General features: G+C 38.9%; 1 protein-coding gene across 6 annotated transcripts in view; it reads right to left on the reverse strand.

The window, feature by feature from the left end:
- espn (espin) overlaps positions 1 to 12,524 on the reverse strand; it is a 45,405-nt gene that overhangs the window by 14,611 nt on the left and 18,270 nt on the right. For 4 of the 6 annotated variants that reach the window (XM_020704518.2, XM_020704515.2, XM_020704517.2 and 1 more), the window contains 5 exons: positions 11,765 to 11,896; positions 7,415 to 7,670; positions 6,767 to 7,050; positions 3,123 to 3,278; positions 120 to 357 (listed from right to left, as the gene is read on the reverse strand). In XM_020704518.2, coding sequence (XP_020560177.1) covers positions 120 to 357; positions 3,123 to 3,278; positions 6,767 to 7,050; positions 7,415 to 7,670; positions 11,765 to 11,896 — 1,066 coding nt within the window. The remainder of the gene's footprint in view (positions 1 to 119; positions 358 to 3,122; positions 3,279 to 6,766; positions 7,051 to 7,414; positions 7,671 to 11,764; positions 11,897 to 12,524) is intronic. The other 2 variants (XM_020704516.2, XM_020704520.2) reach the window with 1 other exon arrangement.

Below are 12,524 nucleotides of genomic sequence, written 5' to 3' on the forward strand. Positions count from 1 at the left end.
CGTGGGCAGTCACGAAAACTATTTTTGAACACTTCTACAACAGATTATGGATGTCAGGTTGTAGCAGGAAACTGAAGTAAAAAAAACAAACAAATATAAAAAGCTTTCAGGACACTCACTTCCTGATGAGGAAGATGGGCGACGATGATTGGTGGAGGTACCGCTGGCATTATTCTGAGTGGTTTGTGTCCCTGGAGGTAGCGGTGGAGGTGGAGGGGGTGTTGGCATTGCGTCACTTGTGGTAGGTGGAGGTGGTGGGGGTGGTGGAGGTGGAGGCGGCGGGGGAGATTCCTCCGTGGCGCCATTTTCAGAGCTGTGGGCCGGACTATCGGTGGGCTCCTCTAGTAAAAGGGAACCCTGTTTTAAAAAAAAGAACAGAAGGCGGGACAAGGCAGCAAACGTCAGTCATTTGATACCTCCAAGCTGCATCCTCACACGGCTGCAGGCTGTAGTTGCTATGGTGACAAATATTACGCCAAAGACAACAGGGATGACAGGATTATGATGGGGGGAACGCTTAAATAAACGAATAAATATGGTCAAAAAGCAATTTTTTTATTAAAATGGGTTAACGACTACAATATTGAAAATGTGACATTTGTTTTCTTAAAAACTTTCTAGCTAAAAACAAAAGATATTTACCTTTTTTAAAATCATTGAATAGTAAGAGTTCTACCTCTTACCAAAGAAAGTTTAAGCTGCTTCAATGAAACTTCTGCTGATCTGAGTTGCTATTAAATTCTCTTACACTGGCTGCTAATGGAGCCCGATGTAATTGCCCCTGTTAGATATGTCCTCCCTCTGCCTCCTGCTGTCTCTAATCATCTCATGAAGACACCATTTCCTTTTGTTATAGGAGAGCTAATATGCCTTAATCCCAAGAGGGGATCTCAGAGGGGTGACGGTCAGAAAAAGACATCTGTCACTGCAAGTGATAGCCCAGCACGCGTCTGACATGCTCCCAAAGCGTGCCACAACTCTGCTGGGAGCAAGTTAATGGACCGTGAAATTTAACTTGGGCCCACCCCTCCTTTCTCTTTAGACACGTGCTCATCATTGTTGCCCCGTGTACTTTCAAACCCCCAGGGAAGATGGGCAGGGAGGACCATGTCCAGATGGGCCTTTCGCAGCACGTGCCACTTCCGTCGATTAGACGATCCATCTGCTCAGGTCCTCAGAGACAAGCAGGGACCCCACTGAGGCCTTAATTGGCTCAGTGTGGATTAAGTCCCTTGCCACCCCAAACACCCGCACTCCTGATACTCTTGGGGCTTTTGCAACACCTCTCCAGGGACATTAAGGGGTCTAGCAGACTCTTGTCATTCATTCACTTAGTAGCAAAACAGAAAAAAAGCAGTTAACCTGAAATATCAAAGAAGGCAAGGCTGTGATTACATTATTTTTCTTAGAATTACTCAAGTTTACAAATGATCATTTTTTAAATAAACATACTTTATAGGTATTAAAAACTTTCTGGTACAAAAAGAACCTAATTAAACTACAAAATGCCAACAACTTCAACAAAAAGTTAACTTATTTCTAAATTTTGCCCAGGAATTTTTATGTATTAATTTAGAAATCAAAATAAATTATTTAGTGATTACTTTTAAAGGTTGCACAGATTATGTGCAACAAGCAAAAGCCAACATTTAGTTTTTTACTTTTATTTTAAATATTTTGAAAAGATTTCATTGGAGACCCATGGTGTCACTTTCTAATCCGATAATGTATCTAAACACTTGCAAAAATGCATAATACCTTCTAGCTGTCTGGATCAGAAAGAGCTCTAGAAGGCAATAACTGAAGAGAGGTTTTGGGAAGTACTGTCTTCTTGAGGCGGTTTTAAAGAGATACAACTGGAGCCAGGTCAGTTCTAAAGATAACCAAGTTACATCAGAATAGCAAGATCTGCAAGATTTGCACAGTTTCCAAGCCTCTTCAAAATTTGAGTACCGGTACATACGCATATAAGTGTGACAGACCTGTGTGAACACCATAGGCTAGAAGCGCATTTAAGAACCCATTTTCAATGCGTTCTGTATACATTTTGTGTACCAAAAAGGTCATTGCTCCAGAGGGTGGCTGTTTAGATCTTAATGGTTCTACAGAATGTTGAATAGAAGGAAAAAAATGTGATAGAAAAAGCTAAACAAGAATCAGAGAAAAGCCCAGCTCTGAGAGAATTTCAAATCATTTTTTGGGGGGGGGGGAATCTTTCCTGTGATTAATAAGCCAGTAAATGCTCTCTGCTCTAAAACCCAAAGACAGATTGTAAAGAAGATATGAGACACTAGATCCTATGCAATATTACGATTTTACAAGACACTGTTAGAATTTGGTTTAGCAGTGAGTTCAGGTAAGCTATGTACAAAGATTACGAATAATTGTTATAAATAAAATGCAGATTTAACATTTTACTAAAATTCTACAATGAAATGTTTGTCTTCAAAGTTTACATTTATGGAAATTCTTCTGTTTTTATGCAAACACTTTTCCTTGTAAGCTTTAGAATCTGGTGGAGCACACACAACAAGCAACAAGTAAAGCATTCATACTACAAGGATGCTCCAATTGTCAGAAGATTTATAATTATAGCATTTTTGTGTTCTATCAAAGCAAAAATAACAAGGTTTCTTTCATTTTAATACACAATTTGAATAAAAGTGAACCAAAGTCTTAATAGCCTAATAGACCATTAACAATGCACGTTTTTGTTTTAAATGTATCCATAAATTTAGGAAAATTGGTTTCACATTCTTTGTGGGGAACTGTGCTGAATTTACTCTATTCCTGCAGCAGGGATCGTTTATACAGTGGGGTGGAGAATTAAAAGGTAATGAAATTGACTCCATAGTTTGCATCAGGTGTACTCCAAAAGGACACAAGATTATGTAACAAGCTAAGGGGTAAGACGCAGGCAAATCAGTGTAGTGGCTATTGTAACTTAATGCAAACACACAACCAACAAGCCTAAAACCTCATGTTAGGTTAGTTTGTCCTAAATCCCACAATATGACAGTGCAAACACTTTTGTGGAATCTTGATGCCTCCAAACGTAATCACACGTGTTTCCCTAAATGCCAAAACTTAAAAGAAAGTGTTAAAAAAAAGATCTGACTCACCTCCTCATTGGGTGCCATGCTCCCACGAGGCTCGGCCGTGTCGTTGCCCAGACTCTTGTAGTAGTCCCCAGTGCTAGGCTGCTTACTGAAGCTCCTGGACCTTCTGTTTGAATCCACACGGTGCAGTCTATCGTGGTTTTCTCCAGGTTTCAGCTGCTTTAGAGATTAAAAAAGAGAGCAGATTTGAAAAATGAATTACATACAATGCCCCATGTATAAATTACAGAGGACAGCAAAGTTAAAAAGCATTCCATATCGATTGTGTTAACGGTTGAAAAAACATGGCTGAAAAAAATAAGCATACTTAGATACACTGAAAGGTAAATGACAGAAAATAGTTTGAGCTGATACTAAGCTCAAAACTTTCCCTTTCCCTTAGAGTCAGATAAGCATTCGCTCGTGAGCAAAGCAGCTTTGTTTGAATCACAGAATCAGGATTTGAATACATTCGTGTTTAGCTTTTTATACCCAAAGGACACTATTCTGTCAGGAAGACTTTTTGACTTTCTCTTTCAACATCTGTCAAATTACGGCAATTCTTTTAACACATTTCTTTCAGTGCTTGATAAATGTCACTAACAAAGCCTTGCACTAAAAAACTATTAAATCAGGGAAGAGAACTTGGACTTGGGCTTGAGTCACACTTCTGAAACTTGCAAACATAAGACTTGACTTAAAGTTAAGGACTTGAGAACAATGTATGTGTTTATTCTGTGATGTCATGATGATGTCATATCTAGAAGCAAAAGCTCAGTTGCTTTTGTGTTGGGAATGCAAAAACACCAACTGGCTGTTATTGTGTCCACACATGTTTTTCAAGTACTTTAATGACAATTTGTGACTAAATACATTTTAATTATAAGCTTAGTACTTCAGATTTGTCTTAAAATTACAGCAAAAGATTTGAGACTAAACTTGAATTGGTCACCAAAAACTTCAGATTTGACCTAGATTTGTGAGCATCTCTGCTTCAAACAAGTTTTGTTTTTTTTATTCAACAACTTTTATGAAAGGATGTTAGTTTTCCTTCAATAGAAAAAAAGTTAAAAGTTAAACTTGAAAGTGTTCCGATATAACCTAGGTTAGTCACGGGAGCAAAATGTTATTTTGACTTTCAAATGCAGCAGCCAGCATTAGATTTGCTTTAATTTACATCTGAACGTTTGCACACATCACAGCTTCTCACATATTCAGACAATAGAGGTCGAGTGTGACAATAAAAAGAAGCAAATGCCATTTTACAGAACATCCCGTCTCATCTGGGGTTTCATGTTCTTATAAGCCTCTTAAATTGTGTTGACTCATGTCGACTGTACAAAGAATGTTCCTCAATGCTGCAGGGTAATGTGAGCAGGGAGTGTTGGAGAGGGTTTGTCATTTTCCCACAGGGGTGTAGCAAATGTACAGTGTTCAGACTGCCCCCTCCCCATCCTCATACGTATGTACACATATAGACATGAACTCCCACTCCACATATTACCTGTCAGCATAAAGCACTTTTTTGTTGTCTTTCAGGTTTACACAACTGGTCCCACCTTGTAGTAGTACATGCTACACCATTAAGAACAGTTTCAAAGGTTTGCTGTCTGAAACAGCTCGGCACATTTGCATAGTTTCTTTCACAGGAAGGCAAATTGAATCACAAATATTGTTATAGAGTACTAAGAATAGCACAGACTAACCTAAGCGAGAACATTATATGGACTGTCACATATAGATGAGGCTCTCTCTCACACTAAACTAGAGCGTTAGCAACTGTCGAATGTGTAAAAACAAGAAAAAACAACTTCCACGAAAAGCTTACCTTACACTTTAGATTCTACTCTTGTAGTTATTCCCTGGTTCGGCAGTCTACAAAATCCAGAGGAGCGCACAGAGCAGCCGTCACCAGATCTAGCACCTCACCTTCGCTCCGCTCTGTGCTACGCCTATCACTCTATCTGCCCTCTCACTTTACCCACAAGCCTCATCAATAAGCTATTGGGCCAGCGCGGCAGATGCAGTGATGTCACCACCAACCCGAACACCAGTCATTTCATCAACCCTGCCCAGTTCCTTTTATGCAAAACTCAAACGCCCATGTGTTGCCCAGACCACGGACGGCAACATGCAAATCCTTGGGGCTTTAGGACTATTAGAGCTTTCTGGCCTTCAATGTCCCCAATTAGGTGCAAAAATGTTCCTGGAATTGTACTAATTGCTAATGTCAAAGTCCATGCTTTGTGGGTGGACTCAAGAATGAGAATGTGAAAGGCAAAGTGGCCATTATGTGAACTTAAGTCAAAGCAAACATGAATGAGTGGAGAGGAAGAGAGTCAACAAAAGCCTTTACGGTCATTTAAAAAAAAAAAGACTTTGCTTAAATGTGTATGGTGCAAGTTTTAAAACAGTTTTTTACTCATAAAAATTGAGTTTTATAAATATATCTGATGGGAAAATGAGAGATTGTCCATCTAATTGCCTCTGTCATTATAAATGGACTTAGCCAGCCTTCATGGCTCACAGTAGCATTAACTTTGTGCGTTTTTGTGTGCTAGTTTTCCAAGAACTTGGCTTTATTCAATAATAAATGGGGGTGCACCTGGGCATGGAGGACATAAGACAGAGCTTTAATGAAACCCCTTCAAAAACGTGAATGGTGGTGCATGAATGCACACAATGCATTACACTATGAAAATGCCACCTCACAATCTATAGACTTTACCACATCTACTGACTTTTCATAGTAGATTGACAAAATTCTATGCATGTTATATTTCTTCAGCCCTTTAAACTTTTTAAGGGGTTTTAGCTTTTTAGATGAAAGTGTTCAGGAGTTAAAAGCTTTGTTTGAACAGATAAAGACTTGAAATTCAAATGTTATTATAAAATTATGTTATTGTGTCATACTTAAAAATGCAAAATAAAATAAGAAAAACAATTTAAAAGAATCTTGGTGCCTTGCCACATCTTGATGACAATGCATATTATATGAAAAGACAAGGAAACAAACAGGAAATGCATACTTTAGTGGGTGAGAGTGATCCCTCCAGATTAAGTAACTCTCTTGTTCCAGTTTTCCCTGATCATCACTTACATCTCAGTTAGATTGACAACTCCACAAAACACTCCTCACTACTGAACGCTTACACTGATGCTAACACTACCTCAAAATGCTGCTTCTGGTCAACTCTGAAAACACGTTTGAGTGATCCAGATTAATTACTCTAATTAAGATCAAACACATCACATTGGCCATTATGGATGTCAACCTGGTGGCCCGACACTAATGAGCATCTTCTGTGGCCTGTTAGCTAAGCTCATACAAAGACATCATTGTTGGCTCCCTTGACAAGGCCCTTTGTTGGTGATGAGCTATAGCCCAACTGATGAGACACATAGGATGCAAGAACAGCCAACTAATATAAAAAGCCTTTCTTATGAAGTTTGATCATAAAGGCTTCATAAAACCAGAAGGTAACCTTACTTTTAACTGTATGGAAATGTTTGAGCAGTCTGTAGATACCCTGCTCCTGCAGGTAGCATATTTTCAATTTGCCATTTTGCTTAAAAGATTGCGTACAACGAACAAAAGGTCATAGAGGGGCAACATTATTTAGAAAGTGTTTGTTTATATTTCTTTTCAGTTTGAGCTCTTTTCCTACCTCTGTTTTGCTTGTGCTGCCCTGTACATGCCGCAAGTTGCTCTTCACCTTGAGGAACTCGGCTGATGTTGGCTCCTTGGGGGGCTGAGGTGCTGGGTAGCTCGGAGGCGGAGGGGGCGCTGGGGGAGAGTGTGGGGGAGGTGGTGGTGGTGGTGGGAAAGCGGGAGGAGGCGGGGCTTTAGATGTAGCGTCAAAATGCATCTCGTTCTTGGAGTCTGCATTGATGTCTGGGTTCAGCATGTCCATATAGGCCTGCATGTCCGAAATGGCCGACTCTGATGCACCTGAGACAAAGACCCCAAATTCAGAAAATGGAAGCTGCAAGGAAACAAAGCTGCTTTGCCGCTAAGTTGATCAATTTCATTTTTTCAAATTCCTCATATCTGCTCAAATTCATTATGATTGCATAACCTAAGCATGTTGTGAAGTGTGTGAGCACCCTACTAACTTCTGCCACACAGACCACTAGGGTGCAGCACCAATAAAGAAACCAGCCATGACAAAACAAGAGGAAACAAACATGCATGTAGTTTGATCCATCTCACCAAAGCAACAAAAACAAAAACAGTTTTAGGTAGCAGAATTTGCTTCAGCTGGTTTTATATACAAACACATCTATGTGCCTCTGAAGTGTTAGGAGTAGAAAACCTGGATGTGCAACTGCATTCAGCTGAGTGGGAGGGCCTCGCGGCATCGTTAAGCTGCTCCTCTTCTCCCCGGTGCTGGACTGGCTGGAGCTGGCTGAGTTGTAGTTGGACAGAGAACTTGAAGGTGAACCGATATCAAAGTGTGCTGTTTGGCTGGGGGGAGGCATGGTAGTGTTGGGAGAGGAGAGCCCTGAGTCGGGCTGCTTGTACTCCAGATCTGTAGAGGGGTCCCGAGACAAAACGCGGTGCTCCACACTCTGTCAAAGGAGGCAGTGCATCTGATCAGTGGAACAGTTGTTTTTAGCTTGTCTACTGAAAACAAAACCAAAAATAATAAAACTTCTATTTGAAATAATAAAATTTTCCTATTTTGAAAACATATTTTTTGTTTTAATATAAAAACTGGCAGAATAGCTCTCATTATTCTAAATCGTTAACACTACCATTCATTATTTCACATATCCCATTACCTCTAAGCCTCTGAAGACTTACATAAGGGGAAAATCATTATGAGTTTAATTACTGTTCTGCAGTTGGAGCTATCGCAGGTACTGAGGACGGCTCTGAGGCATTCCCTTTTCTCCTGTGGCTAAATATTCCTCATGAGAAAGGGCACAGCAAGAAACAATATGTTTCGCAGACATCTAGTTCAGTGCGGGAGAGCTCATGTTACTTTGCACAGTCTGGCATTTCAATACACAAAAGCTGAGGCCATGTTGGACAACCTGTTTATGTTACCTGAAAAAAGCTGAAAACAGTCGAAGTACACGTCTGTTCAATGACAATTACAAGTGTTCTGCAGAGATTTGGTTTTAGGTGACCCAATTACTTTTTTCTCTTGTGTAAGACCATTAAGATAAGATTTTTTGTATTTTTTGTGATGTCAAAAAAAAAGGAATAAGACAAAACAAAAGCCTATAAAGAAAATTTAAATGAAGCCTTTTCTTTAACTTACACACTTTGTCTTTGGCTCTGACAGAAAAGATGCAACACCAACATAAACCTTTTAAGGACTTGTCAAGTTATGGCCAAAAAATCAACTTTGGTCTAGGTACACAGCTTGACGCCTGGCAAGATAAACATGAAGAATTTGGCTGAATTGCAAGTTAAACATGTAGGAAAAGAATAGAGCAATAATTACACAAAGCTTTATGACTAGTTAAGCTTTAGCCTGATTTCAATAAGGAAGATATACTTCTCTAACAGGTACGCTGAGTTGTTAAATAGATAGATAAAACTTACTGATCCCACAGTGGGGAAACTGATCTTTTACCATAGCTCCAAAAAGTCACTCTACACACTATTATCAAATAGGCCTTCACTTGGAACCAATGGCTTAATAGTTCACTTTTCTTTTCAGCCAATCACAATCATATCTTGCCTTCAAAGGGGCTATACAATGCTTTTCTTTAGCCTTTCAGAGTAAACTATATCCATGTAATATTTATAACAATCCATTATCTTTGGCACACAAAATAACACATTTTTATTAAATATTATGGTAGTTATTTTTGCTGAGTCATTTTCCAACTCGGAAGTAAGACTACTCGATCTCTGAGGCATCACCTTTTGCTCCTTGTGGGTGCCGCCAATTTCATGACGTCAATCTAGAGCCAGCCTCGGCAGCAAGCCGCATCCGAACTTTTGCAGGAGAAAGTGGGTGTATCTATGTTAACCTGGAGGCGGTGATGCAGCACAGACTCTTCCTGTAAGGGCTATTCCTCATTTTGTCACGTCACAATGTGAGAACTCACTCATTTTTGTGGATTGGGAGGGGTCAGGGCTCAGAAAAGGAATGCTCAGAAATGCGTAAATGGATCAAAATACTGCTATGGGGTTGTTTTTTGAGGAATTAACATTATAATACACTTAAAACCTCAAAAAGTTGGTTTTGCACGATGTAGGCCCTTTCAATTTATGAAAGGTTGTCTCTCTCTTCATGCTAGTTCAGAGGTCTTCCTCTACCCCGTTCTCCCCAATGCTTTGGCATGGTCTGGCATCTAACCACCATCAGCATCTATGGTCCAAGTTCATCCCAAGCACGCCAGACCTCATCTGCCCAGAGCCTAACCGCCACAGATTGAACCTACTTCATGCACACAAATAAATTTTAACTTGCACACCTTATATTTTTTTAGTGAAATTAAATGCAAAGTGCAATTTGAACAGATGTTTGGTTGTAAAAATGTGCAAATAAATACTCATCCTTGATCACTCCCAAGTGAGGTTATACAAGGTCAGTTTAGTTCCCTGAACTGGGAATGAACTGAACTGTCAGCTGTAGTAATGTCGTGAATGCCAAGTCCCAACATTCACCCCACAAATTGGTTATGTTACATCTCCCATGTTTGGAGCCTTGGAGATAAAATAGATATCGACAGTGTTAAGTGTTTTGTGGTTATAGAGACACAACCTGCATGTAAGCAAATTGGGGGTTTGTAGACAAAGGACTAATACAAATTTGTGTAAACCCTGTGACAAACAAGGAACACGTCTAAACTAATGTCTTGGTTTGTGCTCCCTTATTTTTTTGCCCCCACTTTGCATACTTCTCAGGAAGTTGGCATTTAATAGACTGGGACATCTTTGGCAAGATTCAGAGTTAAAATTATGCTGTTCCAAGCAGGAGATCCTTTTAATGATTTGACCCTAAAAGTATCATAATTTTGTTTTTAAAAATGTTTTTCCTTGTGCAGAAGATGGTGTGTGAATTTGAATGAATTGTGAAGTTTGACATGTTATTTTTAAAACTCTCAGGAATGCAGCAGTGGGAGAGGTATGCATTTTATCCTATCACATGATTCAATATACATCTTGATACGTGGTCCGCAAATCGATACATACTCTTGTAACCTTGTGGTGACACGATACAGCCTAATTCTTTTACCTAAATACTGTAGATCCCATCTAGATATTTATCATGCATTTGGCATTTAAAACTATAGATAAAAATGGATCTTAACAGAGAAACTCTTTTTTTCCTCTTAAAGGCACTTTTTATTTTAAGTAACAAAAATGTCTGACATATTGTAAATTGAATTGCCAATTGAGAAGTGCATATTATTTTGAATTATGACTGGAAAAAAACTTCCATATAACAACTTTTAACAATAAAACCTGGCATTTTGGACCTTTTAGATGGTTTTGGTCTTTGTATTTAATGGGCCTATATCATGGTATTTTTAAGCCTTTCAGGGTAAACCACATCCATATATATAATATATTACCTTTGACATACCAAAGAACGATTTTAAATGAAATTTGGGTTATTTTTGCAGTTCATTTTCCTACCCAGAAGTAAGATGACTCAATCTCTGAGGCATCACCTTTACGGAGAAAGTGGCTGTTTGTGTTAGCTTGGGGGGGGGGTTGCTGGCAGCGCAGACTCTTCCCCACTTAGTCTGTTCCCCACTTAGTTACGTTGCAAAGTGAGGACCCATCCGTTTTCTGAGAGCAGGGTTTTAGAGGAATACTCAAAGATGTGTGAATGGAGCAATTTGGGGGTGTTTTTCTACAGGTATAAACATTTTTATACACTTAAAATCTCAAAAAGTTGATTTAGCATGATATAGGCCCTATAAAATAATTTATTTAGGTATTGTTTGAAGTGCTGTAAAAAAAGTGTAATGACACCCCTTCAGCCAATTGTATTTAACCTGCTGGGTAGAAGCAAGCTTGTAATTGGACATTTTTTGTTTGCATCACAAGTACACAAAAGACAGTCGTGACCACAACAGGAAGAAAAACTGACTAAGTTTGTTAGAAACTTATCATTTACTTTCCAATCAATATTATATCTTTTTACCAACATAATCCTGTTCACATCTGTGGTTTGAGCCAATACTGCTCTTACTCTCATAACTAGATCGATTTTTCAATAAATATCTGTATCCTTAACATCCCTAATCAGTAGTACTCCGGAGTTCAGTGACTTTGTCAAAGAAACATTAGTTCCCAAAGATAGGAATTGAACCAGTCACCTACAGCTGGTTTCCCCCAAAGCAACAGCTGCTCCCTTAAGGTGCAATGATTGATTAATATTCTTTTTTCCTGCAGCTATTTTTGTACCTTTTCATTTGTATAGATTAAATGCTATTTTCAAATTTTAAAAAGGTTACTAGCATCTAAAGTAATGGGTAATGTTATCATCCAGCTGTTCATTTTACCATGTCATAGTTTGTGACATAAGTAACACATAAATGTACAAAATGTCAACATTATATTTGACAGCAGAAGTTTCACTGGACTGACATCCAAGGCTGTCTGACATCACCTCACAGCTGGGTTCTGTTCATACAGAGGTCAGAGGTCAAGTTTCAAGACAATGTGAGGACTTGATGAGAGCTCTTACCATGTTCTCCACTGTGCGCAGATATTTTGCGCACTGTGATTGGCCATTGTATTCTGCCAGGTCTGCCGCTGTGAAGCCATCCTGATCTCTTATACCCAGATCCACTCCATTCACTACAAGAATCTGACAGCACTGAGGAGAAAACAAAGACAGAATCAGAGATGAAGTAAAAAAGGATGAGAATTTTCTTTAGGGGTTTTTAAGCTGCCATAACAAATCACACCAGAAAAGGTTTGAAGTTTGATCAAACTCTTGCTCTTCATTTGTAAGGCAGCATCTTCCCCATCAGTGTGGAGTATTTATGCAAAGTTTGTTTAAGTCAAACATAAAAATCAAGCAGAAACATAATAAGACTCAAGGGCCAAATTTGGCTCCAGAGCATATTCATTAAACCTGATAGCTCATGTACTAATAAAGAAAGATTGCACTAATAAAGTAACATTTATTGAATGAATCAATAACTGAGGGTTAAAGAAATATTAGGAAAGTTGAAGACAAGAAAAACATTTTTTTTCTTGAAAACATCCAGAGATCCCAAACTGATGAGCATAAGTGTTGCTTGGTGTGTTACATTTGTTTTTTCTGTCAATTCATTTAAAAGTATTTATGCTATTTCCTTGCGTTGTGCTCTGCTTTGTAAACATTAGACATGTGGTCATTACAACCAGAACTGGTTACAGCAAACAGTTAGTCAAAGCAGTTGGGTCAAATGGTGAAATCAGCAACCCAGAAGTCATGTATTTAAAACAGATGGTTGTAA

The sequence above is a fragment of the Oryzias latipes genome, chromosome 7, assembly GCF_002234675.1.
Source record: "Oryzias latipes chromosome 7, ASM223467v1".
Classification (NCBI taxonomy): Eukaryota; Metazoa; Chordata; class Actinopteri; order Beloniformes; family Adrianichthyidae; genus Oryzias; species Oryzias latipes.